Source organism: Nomascus leucogenys, unplaced genomic scaffold (assembly GCF_006542625.1).
Source record: "Nomascus leucogenys isolate Asia unplaced genomic scaffold, Asia_NLE_v1 000827F_84512_qpd_obj, whole genome shotgun sequence".
Classification (NCBI taxonomy): Eukaryota; Metazoa; Chordata; class Mammalia; order Primates; family Hylobatidae; genus Nomascus; species Nomascus leucogenys.
Genome location: NW_022097143.1, coordinates 66,335 through 84,635, shown reverse-complemented (window position 1 = coordinate 84,635; position 18,301 = coordinate 66,335). Strand labels below are relative to the sequence as shown.

General features: G+C 52.5%; 2 protein-coding genes and 1 pseudogene across 2 annotated transcripts; all 3 read left to right on the top strand.

Moving 5' to 3' along the window:
- Positions 1 to 8: 8 nt before the first annotated feature.
- On the top strand, positions 9 to 601 carry LOC115834170 (zinc finger protein 74-like; the record flags this gene model as incomplete). The annotated part of the gene is made up of 2 exons (XM_030808932.1): positions 9 to 333; positions 405 to 601. Coding segments are annotated over 2 exons (522 nt in total), but the record flags the coding sequence as incomplete, so codon positions are not given.
- Positions 602 to 4,607: 4,006 nt separating this feature from the next.
- LOC115834168 (breakpoint cluster region protein-like) lies at positions 4,608 to 16,648 on the top strand. Its single transcript, XM_030808930.1, has 5 exons — positions 4,608 to 4,615; positions 9,975 to 10,084; positions 11,353 to 11,492; positions 12,542 to 12,676; positions 16,604 to 16,648. Exons 2-5 carry the CDS (start codon positions 10,029 to 10,031, stop codon positions 16,615 to 16,617), a joined length of 345 nt encoding a protein of 114 aa, XP_030664790.1. The 5' UTR covers positions 4,608 to 4,615; positions 9,975 to 10,028; the 3' UTR covers positions 16,618 to 16,648.
- On the top strand, positions 13,401 to 15,645 carry LOC115834167 (annotated as a pseudogene).
- Positions 16,649 to 18,301: the final 1,653 nt, after the last annotated feature.

Genomic DNA, 18,301 nt, shown 5'->3' with positions numbered 1-18,301 from the left:
CCTTCAAGTGCAACGAGTGCGGCAAAGCCTTCAGCTCCCACGCCTACCTCATCGTGCACCGGCGCATCCACACAGGCGAGAAGCCCTTCGACTGCAGCCAGTGTTGGAAGGCCTTCAGCTGCCACTCGTCCGTCATCGTGCACCAGCGCATCCACACCGGTGAGAAGCCCTACAAGTGCAGCGAGTGCGGCAGAGCCTTCAGCCAGAACCACTGTCTCATTAAACATCAGAAAATCCACTCCGGGGAGAAGTCGTTTAAGTGTGAGGAATGTGGGGAGATGTTCAACTGGAACTCGCACCTCACTGAGCACCAGAGGCTGCACAGCGAGGGAAGCCCTTGGCCATCCAGTTCAACAAACACTTGCTCAGCACCTACTACGTGCCTGGCAGCCTGCTGGGTGCAGGGGATGCTGGACTGAGGGACGTGGACCCCATGGACGCGCTGGATGTGGCAAAGCTCTTGTGCGTGGGTCCCCCCGAGCTGGCAGGAATTTCTCCCTGGGGAGCAAACCTCGAAACTAACATGATGTGCTTTGGTGTCAGTAGCCGCTTTCTGAGCTACACAACAAAGGAAAGCACCCTGACCCTCCCTGGCTTCTAGATCCAGACCACCTTCCTCCAGGTGTGGGAGCCTTGCCTTATCACCCCAATCAGGTCTGCATGCCAGGGTGCCTCCTCTAGTTAAAGTCAGTCACCTCCCCAGAAGGGCCACACTCCAGGAGGAGAGTTGAGAGTCATTTGAGGTAGTCTTGCCACCTGTTTTCCTTGATGGGCCTGGAAGTTGTTGACAAGGGAAAGATCTTTCTTGCCAATAAAAAGAAGGGATATCGTTGGGTGCCATGGCTCACACCTGTAATCTTAACACTATGGGAGGCCAAGGCAAGGGGATCACTTGAGCCCAGGAGTCTAGGACCAGTCTGGACAACACGGTGAGACCTCGTCTCTACAAAAAATGCAAAAATTAGCCAGATGTGGTGGCATGTCCCTGTGGTCCCAGCTACTCAGGAGGCCGAGGTGGGAGGATCATTTGAGCCTAGGAGGTCAAGGCTGCAGTGAGCCATGATTCACAGCACTGCACTGCAGCCTGGGTGACAAAGCAAGACCCTGTGTGAAATGAAAAGGAGGTATATCAACTGTCGTATCCTCGGACGGGCTCCTGACATGGCTTTAATCAGGAGTTTCCTCCATAAACTATGATTTTCAGAAAATAAAACAAGAATTATGACTAGCATTACTTTCCAGTGAACAATTATATTGCTAGAGAGGAGAATAATCTTGGGTGGTGGGCATTGGGAAAAAGTGAATTTCCTGGACTTCCCTCATGTAAATAGCTCTACTGCAGAGCTGTGTGTTAGTGACAGTGCAGTCAGGGGCGTTCCCACAGCTGTCACAGCACGGCCCAGCATCGTTGTAGCCAGATCCTAACATGCCAACATCACTCTTGCCATTTAGCCCCTAGTGAGAAATGGGGAGCTACCAGGCAGGTGCCCAGTGCATTCAGGGAAGATGGGCACAGCATCAGGATGTATGTGTCTGGAAGCTCCTCTTCACTGACTGGGCTGGGCAGGGCCACCCTGGGCTGGTGAGGCTGCCCTGCAGGGCTTCTCACTACGTAGCAGCAGTCACCAGCCCAGGTCACAGAAGCCCCTCCCAGCACCCACTGGAGAGGGGAAGCTGAAGCCCAGGGAGACGGGCTCCATGGTGGTCCTACATGGAGCTGTTGTACAAACCCTGGAAAAGGTGACTCTTCCTGTCCCGACACTCTTCAGAGACAGGAAGACAGAGTTAATCTTGAATGAATGTTATTTCTACTTAGTCCTAAGGAAAAATAAGCTGCCCTCTTGGTGATCATACTTTACGTTTGTACGGAGTGCTATCATTTATGAAATGCTTTCAGTATGCTTTTTAAATTATGCAGGCAAAATAACCACACTTCAGAAAATGTGGACTTATGAAAAATAAAATCCCCATAATTCTTAATAAAACTGCATTTTGCACTTTGATACATTACCTTCTGCTTTGTTCATGTAGAACTTTGCATTATTTTCAACACAGTGTATCTATAGTTTTTATCTTGTTTCTCCCTTTAGCTTTGTAGCAGATTTTTTTTTCAAGCATCTAAAGTGTCCTTGTTATACTTCTTTTTTTTTTACTATACTTTAAGTTTTAGGGTACATGTGCACAACGTGCAGGTTAGTTACATATGTATACATGTGCCACGTTGGTGTGCTGCACCCAGTAACTCGTCATTTAATATTAGGTATATCTCCAAATGCTATCCCTCCCCCCTTCCCCCACCCCACAACAGGCCCTGGTGTGTGATGTTCCCCTTCCTGTGTCCATGTGTTCTCATTGTTCAATTCCCACCTATGAGTGAGAACATGCGGTGTTTGGTTTTTTGTCTTTGCGATAGTTTGCTGAGAATGATGGTTTCCAGCTTCATCCATGTCCTTGTTCTACTTCTAAACAGAGGCACAGTGTTCTCTCTGATCTCTCAGATACTCTTTTGTTGGATGTTGAAGTTATTTCCACGGTGCAGTGGTGTGATCACAGCTCACTGAAACCTCAACCTCCCTGGCTCAGGTGATCCTCCCACCTCAACCTCCTGAGTGGTTGGACTTTGGACTACAGGTGTGCACCACCACGCCCAGCTACATTTTTGGGGGGCAGAGGGGTGTCGCTGTGTCGCTCAGGCTGGTATCGAACTCCTGGTCTCAAGCGATCCTCCCACCTCAGCCTCTCAAAAGTGTTGGGGTTACAGGCATGAGCCACTGCACCCAGCCTATGATGTTTCTTTTTGAAAATATTTGAATATGCCTTTGTCCTTCTTTATATTGGAGTCTTGACGTTTTTCTTTTATGTATGTAAAAGCGTTCCCTGATAGAATATTATATGTATACTGCAGAAAAATTTTAAGAATCACAAAATCATCATAAAAATGGACCCTCAGGTTCCAGCTCAGTGGCTCATTGCCTGTACTTGAGAGGCCAAGGCAAGATTGCTTGAGCCCAGGAGTTCAAGACCAGCCTGGGCAACATAGGGAGATCCCATCTTTACAAAAAAATACAAAAAAACAATTAGCTGGGCATGGTGTGCATGCCTATAGTCTCAGCTACTCTGGAGCTAGGTAGGAGATCACTTGAGCCCAGGAGTCAAGGCTGTAGTGAGTCATAATGGCATAACTGCAGTCCAGCCTTGGTGACTCAAGCAAGGACTCCTGTCTCAAAACAAAAGACCTTTCAGAATCAGTTCATGGATCATTTACCATTATTAACATTTAGATGCATTTTCTTCCAGTTGTTCTGTGCATGTATACATATCTTTTTCTTTTAAAAGAAAATAGGCTGGGTGCGGTGGCTCATGCCTGTAATCCCAGCCACTTTGGGAAGCCGAGGTGGGCGGGATCACCTGAGTCAGGAGTTTGAGGACCCAGCCTGGCCAAACATGGTGAAAACCCCGTCTCTACTAAAAATACAAAAATTAGCGGGCATGGTGGCGGAATGCCTGTAATCCCAGCTAGTCAGGAGCCTGAGGTGGGAGACTCGCTTGATCCCGGGAGGCGGAGGTTGCAGTGAGCCCAGATTGCACCATTGCACTCCAGCCTGGGCAACAAAAGAGCAAAACTCTGTCTCAGGAAAAAAAAAAAAATAGATTCATATTCTACATATTATTTTTTATCATTTTCCTTTTATATTTTATGATAAGCATTTTCTATGTTATAAATCATTTTCAGACATAATTGGCCACATCATTTCTATCTCCAGTTGTATCTTAATTATCTCTTCCCTTACTACTTGAACATCGAAGATTGTTGTTGCCTGTAAATAATTATTTAACATAGGCCTCTGTGCCCATCTTGATCATTTCCTCTGAGTACGTTCTGAGAAATGCAGTTACCTGGTGGAGGTTATGAACACTGAAGCTCGTTGTGTTCCCGGGGGAATCTGATCCGGTTGGACCTGCTGTGAGCTGTTCCCATTGGCTCTGACATGACGCTGTCACCACTCCCTGGCCAGCATGGGTCGTTCTGGCCTTGATTTTTATATTTGCCATTTTGAGGCTTTAAGAATGTTATTTGTCCCTGCTTGTGGGCCATTTGTTTTCGCTTCATATGTGTGGTCTGTTCTTGTCTTTGTCCACTATTCTCTTTGTTTATTTCATGCACACACATACACAGAGAGACACACAGAGCATAAATGCACATACACATACACACATAAACAGACACATAAGCACAGACACACACACACATATATATCCCCTTGGCAATGTACATTTTCTGTCTTTTTCCAGCTTTTTTAATGCACAGAGGTTTTCTTTTTCTTTCTTTTCTTCTTCTTTTTTTTTTTTTTATTGAGACAGAGTCTCCCTCTGTCGCTCAGACTGGAGTGCAGTGGCGCCCGATCTCAGCTCACGCAAGCTCCGCCTCCTGGGTTCACACCATTCTCCTGCATCAGCCTCCCAAGTAGCTGGGACTCCAGGTGCCCACTACCACCCCGGCTAATTTTTTTGATTTTTAGTAGAGACGGGGTTTCACCGTGTTAGCCAGGATGGTCTCGATCTCCTGACCTCGTGATCCGCCTGCCTCGGCCTGCCAAAAGTGCTGGGATTACAGGTGTGAGCCACCGTGCCCGGGCCGAAAAGGACTCTTAAACTCAACAATAAGAAATGAACGGCTGGGCACAGCCATTCATGACACAGATGCCTGTGTCATGGGCCATAAAATAATTTTAAAAAACAATAAAAATAAAGTCTCAGTGGGCACAGTGGCTCACGCCTATAACCCAGCATTTTGGGAGGCTGAGGTGGGAAGATCACTTTGAGGCCAGGAGCTCCAAGACCAACAATGGGCAACATAGCGAGACCCCATCTCTACCAAAAAAAAAGAAAATTAGTTGGGCATGGTAGTATGCACCTGTATCCCAGCGCTTGGAGACTTAGTGGGGGATCGCTTGAGCCCAGGAGTTCAAGTCTAGTGAGCTATGATTGTGCCCACTGCACTTTAGCCTGGGCGACGAGCAAGAACTTGTCTCCAAAAAAAAACCTCTATTTTTTAATAATGGGACCTGAACTATTTACCCTAGGTCTTCCCAAAGGTCCAAGGATAGCATCACCCAATTGCCATAGCTGGAAAGCAGGTGGATTTTTTAGTAAGTGTGATTCTAGTAAGTGTTGCTGCACTGACGAGCATCTCTGGCCAGGCACGGTGGCTTACGCCTGTAATCCCAGCACTTTGGGAGGCCGAGGTGGGTGGATCACTTGAGGTCAGGAGTTCAGACCATCTTGGGCCCAACATGGTGAAAGCTCCTCTACTAAAATACAAAAAAATTAGCTGGGCATGGGTGGCAGGCGCCCTGTAGTCCCAGCTACTTGGGAGGCTGAGCAGGAAGAATCACTTGAACCGGGAGCGGAGTTTGCAGTGAGCCGAGATCATGCCACTGCACCCAGCCTGGGCAACAGAGCAAGACTCCATCTCAAAAAAAAAAAAAAAAAAAAGAAGAACATCTCTGCTCTCAGCTTAGGTCCTGGCCCCTAAAGTCAGTGAGGCAGCCATCGTCCTAGGGTGATATGATGATATGGATTTGGGACTCCCTGGAGGCGGCCACACACAACACAAAATGCAACTCTACAAGGGGAGGGAACAGAAACTGAAACAGACATCTGCAATGTGCCTGGATCTGAATTTCAAAATGTGTTAAACAATATGGATTTAGACCATGAGAAAAGAACTGGTTGGCTTTTGTGCCTGGCTTCACTTTGGCTCTGAGTTAACTTCAAACCACTGCCAAACACAATGCTAGCACATGTGACCCTCAAACTAATAATTTATAAGAGGGGATCCACTTCCCTGGTGGAAGTGGCCACGTGCTGCCTCTCCCTACCCCCATGGCCATACTTGGCATGACCGGCAGCCTTTTGTTGCCATCCAGGTTCGTGTTCATTCTGCTGGTGCAGTAAATCAACCACTATGACATGGTTTTGCAAAAAAGAAAAGATTTATTCGCAAGGGCACTGAGCGGGGAGGTGGAACAACAGCTCTCAAATCCACGTCCCCCAAAGATAAGTAACAGCTTCGTTCTGTGTGAGCATGGCTGGAGTTCATGGCATTTCGCCAAGACACGTGTACAGAAAAGGGTAGCATTAGCATGATCCGGAAGGCGGATTTTTGGCCCTCCAGTGTCAAAAGGCCACCTTTTGGGCACTCGTGCAGGCCCAGTTGAAGGGTTGGTGGTCTCAACCAGTTTGAACTGGACAGGAGCTGGCCCAAGTTCCTGAAAAGCAACTGAAGAAGCTGTTACCATGGTGACTTATGCATGTATCCATACAGTAGCCAGGGAAGGTTAAGTTCAGCATTCATGGCAAGGCTTTCAGCTACTGTGCCCTTAAGCTTCACAGAAAAAGGAGAGAAAAAAAATTAAAAGCCAAATGACCCAAAGCAAGCAGAGCAGGCAGACCTGGCCAAATTAACCCTTCAGTTTCACTGTCCCTTGCTCTGTTGGGCATTTGTGGCTTGGAAAATGGCCCCCTCCTGCCGCAGACAGACCCTTTACTGCTGATACCAATCATTAAAGTGATCTGTCGTGGTTCAGTGCACCACTGCACTCTGTCAACAAGGAAAGGAAAGGATAGGAAAAGGGAAGGAAGGGAAGGGAAGGGGCAAGGGAAGGGGAAGGGGAAGGGGAGGAGGGAGGGAAGAAAGGAAGAAAATAAAAGAAAGAAAAAAGAAAAGAAAAGAAAAAAGAAAAGAAAAGAAAATGCACAGTGAGCTAGATTTGCCTGGAGGCTGTAGTTTGCCAACTCCTACCTGGATTCATGGATTAGAGTTTAAGGAAGAGACGGAGAAGTATGGCAGAAGAACTGGAGTGAGGCCGAACCCCGTGGTGTTCTAGAAGAAAGGCTCTTGACATGGCATCTGGCAGTTATTTTTCAGGGGAGAACCTACAAATTATAAGGCTGTACAGCTCCCTTACTAGTCAAGTGATTACACCTTTGTTTTCTTTTATTTTTTGTTTAGAGACAGGATCTCCTCTGTCACCCAGGCTGGAGTGTGGTGCCACAGTCACAGCTCACTGCAGCCTCGAACTTGTGGGCTCAAGTGATCCTGCCTCAGCCTTCTGAGTAGCTGGGACTACAGACACACTCCACCATGCCTGGGTAATTGTTTTTAGTTTTGTAGAAATGAGGTCTCCTTGTGTTGCCCAGAATGGACTTGAACTCCTCGCCTCAAGCAATCCTCCCACCTGGCCTCCCAAAGTGCTGGGATTATAGGTATGAACCACCATGCCCGGCCTCATGTGACTACTCCTACAGAGGCCCTTGATGGCCTGAAATTATTGATTCCAGACCCCGTCTTCTCATCCCAAAGCACCAAACCCTACTGACAAGGAAAGTGCCCCCATTTCAGAACTTCCATGGCCACCCCCCAACCCTGGGATTGGCAACTTTGCAACCTGGGCTTCCCCGATAATCAGGTTATGTAAGACCCCAGAGAGGTCCAGGCGCTTCTAAAACAACTTATACAGAGAATCCAAACCCAAATCCTCAAGATGTGAGCCCACATCACATCCCCCAAAATAGAGCACCCGTGACCACTCCAGCCTTGCTAGGGACACAGCATACTCCTTGACCCTCTCCACTACAGAGGACAATTGCTCTCACAAACTTGGGGGTCCACTGGTTCCCACGCACTAAGCAAACTTTTATGGCCTTAATTGAAACTGTTTCCCCAGAGACCCACTAAATGTAAGGGAGGAACTCCTCTGTTCCCTGCGGCATAAGATTGAAGGCAAACAAGTCCGCCTTAGCCTGATCACTGGTGCAATAGCTTTGCAGAATATTCCAGTGGTCTCAGGTGTTTCTGGTCTTGAATTTCCATCACTGGGACGGATGCTCCAATTGGAATAAAACCCACACTTTGTCCCTTACTGTTGGTCTTGGCAGACGAGACCCTGAGGACCTGTCCAAGCCATTAAAATCATTAATATGACCCAAAATAAATTAAAACAGGGACTTCAAGGATTGAGTGAAGGGGTGACTATCCCCTCTGTTTCTCCATTTAACTGCCCGATTTGACGTGTTCTTCAAATGGAAAAGAACAAATGGCATCTCATGGTCGATGCTGAAACCTTAACCCAGGGGGCCATGGGGGGCCTCAGCCCCTGCAGGCTGAAAGGATGGAGCCCATTCAGTCTTTTGCCAGCCAATATTTTGCTATTTTTGCTTCCTTGCAGTGTTCCACAGTACCTAATTCAACAGCCTCTCAGCCTCTACTCCCATTCTATTTATTGTGGTAAAATATATAACAAAATTTACCGTTTTAACCTTTTTCTTTCTTTTCTTTTTTGAAACAGGGTCTCACTATGTCACCCAGGCTGGAGTACAGCGGTGCCATCGCAGATCACTGCAGCCTCAACCTCCTGGGTTCAAGTGATCCTCCCACCTCAGCCTCCTGAGTAATTAGGATTACAGGCTTAAGCCACCATGCCCAGACTACTTTAATCAACAAAAAGCATTTTTAAAGTGGAAGATTTTATTTTTGTGTGGGTTTTTTTTAGACAGAGTTTCACTCTTGCTGCCCAGGTTGGAGTGCAATGGTGTGATCTCGGCTCACCGCAACCTCTGCCTCCCGGGTCCTGGTTCAAGCAGTTCTCCTGCCTCAGCCTCCTGAGTAGCTGAGATTACAGGCACACGCCACCACACTCAGCTAATTTTTGTGTTTTTAGTAGCGATGGGGTTTCACCATGTTGGCCAGCTGGTCTCGAACTCCTGACCTCGTGATCCGCCCACCTCGGCCTCCCAAAGTGCTGGGATTACAGGCGTGAGCCACCATGCCTGGCGTATGGGGTTTTTTGAGTTGGAGTCTCACTCTGTCACTCACGCTGGAGTGCAGTGGTGCGACCTTGGCTCACTGCAACCTTGGCCTCCTTGGCTCAAGTGATCTTCCCACCCCAGCCTCCAGAGTAGCTGGGACCACAGGGGCGTGCCACCATGCCCAGCTACTTTTGTTATTTTTTGTAGAGACAGGGTTTCGCCATGTTAGCCAGGCTGGCGTCAAACTCCTGATGAGTTCAAGGGATCTGTCCGCCTTGGCTTCCCAAAGTACTGGGATTACAGGCGTGAGCCACAGCATCCTACCTGAAAAATATTTTAAATAACTGTTCCAGCCCTGACGTGGTGGCTCATGCCTGTAATCCCAACACTTTGGGAGACTGAGGCGGATGGATTGCCTGAGCTCAGGAGCTTGAGACCAGCCTGGGCAACATGGAGAAACCCCGTCTGTACTAAAAATACAAAATTAGCCAGGCATGGTGTTGTGTGCCTGTAATCTCAGCTACTGAGGAGACTGAGGTGGGAGGATGGCTTGAAGCTGGGAGTCAAGGCTGTGGTGAGCCGTGATTGTGCCACTGCACTCCAGCCTGGGGAACAGAGCAAGACCCTGTCTCAAACAAACAAACAAAAACCTGTTTCAGTAATCACAAAGTAGTTTGTATCAGACAAACTCTCTTGCCAATAAAAATTCAAAACTTGCACAGAGAAATAGATCTCAGGAAGAAAGCAGTAGTCTTCATGGGCTGATGACACAGAGGTTAGAGTTTGGGGCCTCCAGAGTGTTTCTAAGTTGAAAGGGAAAATCCAGGAACAGAGACAGGCAAATCGGGGTAAGCCTCAGATTTTGCATAAAAATTTCTTTCCAATCCTTGGATGCCTCCTAATGGTATAAGACTCCAAGAAAGGCCAGGCACTATGGCTCACACCTGTAATCCCAGCACTTTGGGAGGCCGAGGTGGGCATTCAAAATCCTTGCTCTTTCTGAAGTAGACTAGGGGCTTCCCCGAGGGGCAGTCTCACCTCATCCTGAGACCTTTGCGTGCCTTGTGGGTAGAAATATTTGATGAGTCCTCTAGGGGCCCTTGGGACCTTGGGCTATGAGGACCAGGAGCATTAGAGGACTGTGCCCCTTCTCCCCACTATAGATTGAAGTAAAGCCCTTGGTCAAGTTCACCAGTAGGGAGTTCAGCTTGAAGAGGATGCCGTCCCGAAAACAGACAGGGGTCTTCGGAGTCAAGATTGCTGTGGTCACCAAGTGAGTGGGGAGGGGCTTGGGCGCACGCACTGAGGGCGCCTGTCCCTTCAGCTGTTTCTGCAGAAAAGAGCATGTGTGGGTCTCTCCTCTCTGTGCGTGGCCGCTGCACGGTGAGGTCAGGCCCCAGGGAACACTTGGTATGTTCAGCTACCTCCTGTGTTTCCTCCAAACCAGCTCAGGAATGTCTTTGCTGCCTTGCTTGGAAGCAGTAGGCTGGCTCCAGGAACTGCCCAAATGCAGGGTTCTCTGCTCTTGCTTGGAATTTGTCACGGTCCCAGGTTCCTGTTGAATGGTTGTAACTAACCCCCACCCTTTTGTCACGAGTCAGTTGCCAAGAGAAGCCTGTTTGTTGGTTTGAGAGCAGTTCTTGCAGACACAGATCACTTCCTTAGAGAATTCATTTGCTTCCCCAGGATGGAATCTGGCTGGGCCCCTGACCTTGCTGGTCACGTGGGCCAGGGCCTTCATCAGTCATACCCTGGACTCCTTTCTGTGTCTAAACACCACTCCCCACCCCCAACTGCATGGCAGCCACTTGGTAGCACTCTGGGAGGGCTCTGGGCATGAGCATCGAGGACTCCATCAGCAGCCCCTCCAAATAACCACGGCTAATGAGGGTGGCTTGAGAAGCCGCTTTGATGTGCTGCTAAATCCAGTTGCAAAACAGAACTAAAGGCCTCTGCACACACTGTGTTCTGACTTTGAAGTATTCTTACTCTAGTGTCCTGTGTGGAGGTATTGGAATTGTTCATTGCTAAGACTCAGAGGAGAAACGCACTTAGCATCGCAGGACTTGGGGCACTGGTGCTGAGGCCACCCTTTATTCGTGGGATGGTTATTTAGGCCTGGGCCCGGGGCAGGGGTCAGGGGATTCTCCTCTCACACAGCACGTGGATGGCAGGACCAATACCCGGCCTGATCTCCCAGCTGGGAGCACAGGTTGCTAACCCCAGATCTGGAATCTTTCAGATGCCCTTGCTGTGCTGACTTGACTTAGGCCTCCTGACCATCCCACAAAGATCATATGTGACTTGCAGAGGGTCTGGCTGCTTCAGCCTCTTAGAAAAGTCCTGAGAAAGTACTTGCAATGAGGACCGAGCTTGCAGAGGGAGGACAGGCATGCACAAGGCTCTGTGTGCAGCCCCAGACCTGGGCACCTTCGTCACCGTCCTCACCCCACTTCCGGGTGTACAGATAGGGGGCAGGTCTCCTGTGCTGTGGCCCAAGCAGGGCTGTCAGGACACTGAGAACATTCCCTCCTCCTGCAGGAGAGAGAGGTCCAAGGTGCCCTACATCGTGTGCCAGTGTGTGGAGGAGATCGAGTGCCGCGGCACAGAGGAGGTGGGCATCTATCGGGTGTCCAGAGTGGCCACGGACATCCAGGCACCGAAGGCAGCTTTCGACGTCAGTGAGTGTCGGCCTCCGCAGGATGGGATGGAGGTGTGGGCGGCGGTGTCCACGATGAGATCTCAGAGCGCTCCATGGCCAGGGCATGTCACATCCTTCTCTGCGTCTTTTCTTCATTTACTGTTTTATTATTTTTAAGAAAGAGAAGGCAAGAGTTGTAGAAGGAGCTTCTGTAGAGGCCAGTTTTTAAACCATCCTAGCTACAGATGCTGCTTGCTGGGGTGCACCAGGGGCTTCCTCAGGGCCTTGGTCTTCTTGCCTTGGGGGTGGACAGGAGGTGGAAGCCCAGGACTCAGTGCAGTCTGTCCACTGCCCTGCTTGAGGATGCGGAGGGCAGAAGGCACTGATGGGACCCAGCTCAGACCGGGGCTTTAACATCTCTGCCTCCATCTCACCAACCCTCAGAGGCTATGAAAGATCTGGAGCTGCCCCAAATGCCAGGGGAGGGCACTGAGACCCCAGAGGGTCCTTGCCCAGCATCTTCAAAGCAACAGGATTGTGTGCCTGCAGACCCTTCTTTGGGGCACACACCACCCACCCTGACCAGGATCCCTAGAATGCCCAGCATCCCTGGGAAGGCCCTGTGGTAGTTTCAGCTCCCTCTGGGGGCCCAGAATGGACCTGGCCTGTGGTGAGGATGTAAGCACCAATGGCCAATTGGCCAAAGAAGACACAGGTCAAACACTGAAACCAATCAGATTCTCCCATGGCCTTCCTGCTATCAGAAGACACTGGTGCAGGGGTGGTTGCTATGTACAGGCAGAGCCACCCAATCCCCAGCAGGCACTGTGTCCTGCCACACTGGCCTCCTCCTGGCCATCACATGGGCCAAGCAGGGGAGAGGAATGGGAATGCCCACACACCCCCATCAACTCTGTAGACACAGAACCACGCACAGCTCTTGGGAGGAGTCAGATGAGCTGCTCAAAGCCTGGGAGGGACCCGCACAGTGGTCAGCATGGCAGGGACGTTGCTTTAGCCAAGGCAGGGATGGCGGGTGACTCACTCGGGATCCTCAAGGAGGCTGCTGCATTTCCGTGCTCTTCCCAGATAACAAGGACGTGTCGGTGATGATGAGCGAGATGGACGTGAACGCCATCACAGGCACGCTGAAGCTGTACTTCCGTGAGCTGCCCGAGCCCCTCTTCACTGACGAGTTCTACCCCAACTTCACGGAGGGCATCGGTGAGCACTGGAGGCCTTGGCCTCGTGTGAGACGTCTCCTCCACGTGCACTGCTGCCCTTGGAGGCTGTGAAAAGTGAGGTGTGGGAACCCGAGCTGTGCCCCCTCTGCCATGGTCGGCATTTTACCCAACCTCAAAAAGCAGGGGACCAGAACCGAGCCTGTCCTGGAAGGCCTCGCCCATCCCCAGAGGGCTCCCCGTCCTTATTCCTCAAGGAGACCAAGAGGCTGAAATAGTCAGCACTGCCATGCTGTGGGGTCCTGAAATCTGCGTCCTTCCTGCCGACCAGGGCTGAAGGAGGGTGCCCAGGTGCTCTAGCCACGGGTCCTGGCCCAGTCGAACATGGGTTTGAACATGGCCTGACCCTTAGTCAACCTGGAGGCTGATGTCTAGAGTGGGCGCTGGCACGTGCAGCACCTGTAGCCTCTGCATCACCCTTAGGGCAGGTCTGCCGCCCATGCCCATGCACAGAGGACCTGCTCTCCCAGCCTCCAGGTGCCCCTGTGGTGTCCAGGACGACGAGGGGGTCTCTGCGTACTTGGTGGGGCTGAGGCCTCCCACTTCCCACCTCCTTGTGTCCCTCACTCCCATGTCTCATTCCATGTGGAGCCTCCCCTGCCTTGGGCTCCTCTGGGGAGGGGGTGGTGGCAGGAGTTGTCCAAGGGCAGCTCTGCCCATGAGCGGCTGCTCCCGCGGCTCCTCCTGCTGCTGTTTGCCTCGTGCTGCTGACCCGTGTGAGGTAGAGAAAAGGCGTTCAGGTGGCTCATACCCCACACCAGCGCCCCTCACAGGGTCCTCACTGGGGGCCAGAGCTGTGAGACTGAGGATGACGACGAGCCTGGGCTGTGCAGGGACACAAGCCCCAGGTGCTCCATGTGACCACCTCGGGAGAGGTCTCTGGCTCGTTGTGACCCCGAGGAGTAACCCACCGCCTCCTGCAGCTCGTTGAGATCCGGTTGCAAAGGAGAGCTGCATGCCCAACCTGCTGCTGTCCCTGCCGGAGGCCAACCTGCTCCCCTTCCTTTTCCTTCTGGACCACCTGAAAAGGTAGCCCAGCTCTCCTGTGGCAGCCCAGGCTCCAGGTACCCAGGCCGCGGGTGCCCCTCTGCTCCCGCTAGACCCCCAACACCGAGGACCTTTTCCCCTGACCCCTGTCTGCAGTCACTCACTGCCTCTGGCACTAGTGACACTGCCACCCCCGCCCCCGCCTCTCCTCTTTGCCACCCTCCTCCTTCTGCACAGTGGCCTTAAAAAGAGCTCAGAGCTTTGTCCATGGCCAGCAGAGCACTTGGACCCCCCTCTTCCCTCCCAGTCACATCATAGAGGAGACCCCCCACCAGCCCAGAGTTGGCCCCTTGTCCTGGGCCACTGAGACCCAGAAGTACCAGGGCTGGAGTCACCTTGCAGCACAGCCAGGGTCGAGGTCACTCCCTTCCTGAGGACTCCAGCATGGCCCAGCCCCTCTTCCTCTCTCCTGGTGGTGGCATCGAAACAGCACCCTCTGCTTTGGTCCTCTACAGGGTGGCAGAGAAGGAGGCAGTCAATAAGATGTCCCTGCTCAACCTCGCCACGATCTTTCGCCCCACGCTGCTCCGGCCGTCAGAGAAGGAGAGCAAGCTCCCTGCCAACCCCAGCCAGCCCATCACCATGACTGACAGCTGGTCCTTGGAGGTCATGTCCCAGGTATGGGAAGATAGGCTCCAGCCCAGGCAACCCTGACCTGCCAGAGGTGGCCTCTGCCTGCCCCACCCCCACTCCTGCCCATCTTCCTACTTGAGTTGTATGTGGTGTGGCCGACATTCAGAGAGGGACTTGCCTAGAAACCTGTGGCTAATCGGGCCATCCGTAGAGCGGGAACCTTCCTGAGGTGTCGTTGGTCCACCCCCAAGTGTCGGGCCACCTGCCAAGAGACAGCGACCCGAAGCCGAAGGACAGGTGACTGGACAGATCCCGCCCAGGTCTGGGAGCCCCAGGCTGGCCTCAGACTGGTTTTTCCATGCAGCCACCTGAGGGCGCCCCAAGCCAGTGCATCTCAGAGGCCAGGCCTGGCCCTGGGAGACAGGGTGAAGGGAGTGATTTTTATGAACTTAACTTACAGAGTTTAAAAGATTTCTACTGGATCACTTGTCAAAATGCGCCCTCTCTGGGGAGAAGGGAACGTGACTGGATTCCCTCACTGTTGTATCTGGAATAAACGCTGCTGCTTCATCCTGTGGGGCCATGGCCTGTGTGGATGGGGCCTCTTCCATTTCCCTGACTTAGGAACCACACTCCACTTAGAACAGGGTTGGAGAGGCTTAGTCAGCACTGGGGAGCGTTTGGACCCCATTCTTGCCTTTCTTCTTTTTCTTTCCAGAAGGATTTTTGTGCAGAAATGGGTCTTTTGTTGCCGTGTTTGTCCTCCTGGGAAGGCAGCTCTAGGAGACCTGTGAAATGTCGGGGGACAGGACCCCCAGGGAGGCAATCCCAGGCTACGCACTTCAGGGTTCGTTCTCCAGGGAGAGCGACCTCGTCCCCCGATCCTGACCGCCCTTCCGGCCCACGCTCTCCTGTTTGGCTTCCACAGGCCTGGACTTCTCTGGCTTCTCTGCCCACACACTCCCTGCCCCAAGTGTCCCTGCCCCTGCCCCAGCACAGGTGACTTCATTTCTGTCCTCTCAGCTCAGTGGACTCGCTCAACTTTTGTAAAAGTCTCCACTTGGTGGTAGCAGCTTGCTGATGACTTGTTTTAAAACTTTCATCCTAAATAACCTTTTGATATTGAATATTTTTAAGTTTTATATGTAGTTTCTAATTTTTTTTCCTAACAGATTCAGATACCTAATAAGATGCTGGAATGTAATCCCTCGACAATCCGTGTCCTGGCAGCACTTGGTCTTCCTCTAAGCGCCTGGCTTCGCTGTTCTCAGGAGTGGGTTCTGGTCTCTGGGGAACAGGATACGTGGAGGGTTGGGAAGGGGCCAGGCCTAGAGACGGGAGACTCCCTCCCAGAGCAGGTGGAGGCACAGGACCATTTGCTACCCCATCTGCCGGCACCTGCGGGGGAGCCCAGGCATTCTTTGTAAACCCTCCTGACCACCTGGCTAAAGAAAACAGAAGCATGGAGACCGCCAAGTATTTTCAAGAAATAACCCCATGAACATTGCATCACTTTTTTAGAAAGAGGGGCTTGGGGCAGGCAGAGGAGAGAAGGGAGAGCAAACTGAAAGCCAAGTTTCCAGATGGTCCTGCAGGAGGAGAGTATGCAGCTGCCCTGAGGGAAGCAGGATCACATTTAAGGAAGTGTGTGGGGTCCCTGGATGACACCAGCACCCGGTGGGACTCTGGCGACCGCTCCCAATGTGGGAGGAGTGAGTGCCCCCGTGTGTCAGTGGGCAGCTCCTGCTGAGCCCGCAGCTCACTGGGGAGCCTGACAGCAGGGCCATGCGCGTGACACTCCTCTCTGCTTGTGGACCTGGCGAGGCAGGGAGCAGAAAACAGAGCCACTTGAAGGCTTTCTGTCTGCCTCTGTGTGCATGTGGATTTAGTTGTGCTTTTTTCTTGCTGGGAGAGCACAGCCACCATTTACAAGCAGTGTCACCCTTGTGGGTGGCGAGGACAGAACAGGAGCCTCTGCTCTCTGTACCTATCTGGGCCCGGTGGCCTCCCCTGTCCTGGCTTCCATCTCTGTCTCAGCGACCATCCAGCCCTGCGCAGGAACACATGTTGCTTAGAAAAGCCAAATCCAGCCCTTGTCTCGGTCTCCTCTGGTCTCATGATGTGCATCTGTTACCTTGAAACTGGAAACCAGTCTATCAATATCTGTGCCAATTTTTGTTCCCTCTCCAACCTCCTTCCCCATACGACTTTTTATTTATGTAGGATGTGTGCTGCCTAATGATGGGATGACCACACTTTTCCATGTTCTAAAAGTGCTCCTCTCCCGCAGGGCCCCAAGGCTGATGGTTGTTTTGGGTCTACAGCTACGTCTTACCCGCCTCCTGGCTCAAAGCCCGTGTGGTGGCAAAGCCAGTGCGGGGCTGGGGAATGCGGGGTTCTCCAGGAGGGGGACCCAGCTCTCCTTCTGCAATGCAGGCAAAGGCCTAGATGCCAGTGTGACCTCCCACAAGGCATGGCTTCCAGACTCCCTGACCAGAAGTGATGCTTTTTTGCCTCAGGCCCTGGGTTTGAAGCAGCCTGACTTTCTCTCGGTAAGTGGCTGGTGTCTTAGCAGATGCAATCTGAGCTCAGCCACCTACACACCACCGTGGGGGAAAGAACTGCTGACACTTTCATTAAAAAGTTTCCTGAGACGACTTGCGTGCATGTTGATTTCATGATGAGCGCCGCTGGGAAGAAGCCCTGAGCCGGTGGGGTGGGGCTGGAATCGGCAGGTGCAGTGATGGGGCTGGGTGCCCAGGAGGCCTCAGTGCTCAATCAGGCCACGGTGGCCAAGCCCAGGCTGCAGGGAAGGCCGGCCTGGGAGGTGTGGGTGAGCACAGGCAGGCGCCAGCTGGGCAGTGTTAGGATGCTGGAGCAGTATCCCTAACTCCACTGAGTGGGGTAGTCTGGTTGGGGCAGGGCCCGCTGTTGCTTTGGCAGAGAGAGAGGATCCCCACTCGGGAGAGGCTGTTGTGACTCTGCAGGTGGGACAGGGACAGATGGCCACCAGGGTGACCCGGCTGGTCTTCCTTTGCTGTGCTGAGCCCTGGTACATGGAGGATGCCCGCCACACACAGCCTGGTCCCGGGTTCTTACCTGTGGCCACCGCTCTGGCACGAGCCCCTCAGTCTTGGGTGGTTTCTGCCTGGTCCGGGGTTTGGTGTTGCTCCTGAGTCCAGCCTTTCCACCACCTCCGGATAGGCCATGGGTGTTGTCAGCTGCCTCCCGCCTTGGCTTCAGTAGCTCACCCAGCTTACAGGGGAGCTGCCCTGGGCTGGAGATGGGCACGCACCCTGGGTCCTACTTGAAGGAATGCAGCTTGAGGAGACCCGGCCACATCCACTGGGCCACAGGTTACCCTCAGCAATGCCCACATCAGCCGTCAGCCTGAGCCTCCCCAGGAGAGCAAGGCTCACACGACAAAGGCCACCCGTGGCCAGTGAGGTGGCTGAGCCCAGCCAGGACCTTTCTCGGACTCCTGGGATGTGGCTCTGCTCATGAGCGGCCTGGTCAGCTCTCTCAGGGTGAGAGGGGCTTGTCACACAGGCCCCTGCCTGCGGTGTGACCCTTCTTAGCTCCTCTCAGCAGCCCTGCCTGAGGAGTGTCACCACCACCATGATCATTTCCCTGACACTGCGAGGGTGTGGGGACGTCCTGGGTAGAGACAGGGCCCGTGGCAGCAGCAGGCTCAGGGGCGCACTGCACTGGTGGGCTGGGGACCTGGTGGAGACCACACCAAGGGCTGGACAAGGGGACGACCCTCCACCCTGGCCTCTCCGCAGGCCTCAGCAGCCCCTCCCACAGGCAGAAGGGTTGACACTGGGTTCTGCCCTCACTGCAAGAGCTACCAGTGCCACGTGCTGTTCTGCCCAATCTGGTGTCTGCAGGGCAGGAAAGGGCTGCCGCTGGCCCATTTCTGAGTGTTCAGCACCTAAGGGTGACAGCACTGTCTGTCCCTACCCTCCGGGTCCTGTTTGAAAATCAA

Bases quoted from the DNA above. Each gene is read 5' to 3' on its own strand.
- LOC115834168 (XM_030808930.1), top strand. From the start codon at position 10,029: ATGCCGTCCCGAAAACAGACAGGGGTCTTCGGAGTCAAGATTGCTGTG. The intron at 10,085-11,352 runs GTGAGTGGGGAG...CTCCTCCTGCAG, and splicing joins AAGATTGCTGTGGTCACCAA to GAGAGAGAGGTCCAAGGTGC. The intron at 11,493-12,541 runs GTGAGTGTCGGC...TGCTCTTCCCAG, and splicing joins GAAGGCAGCTTTCGACGTCA to ATAACAAGGACGTGTCGGTG.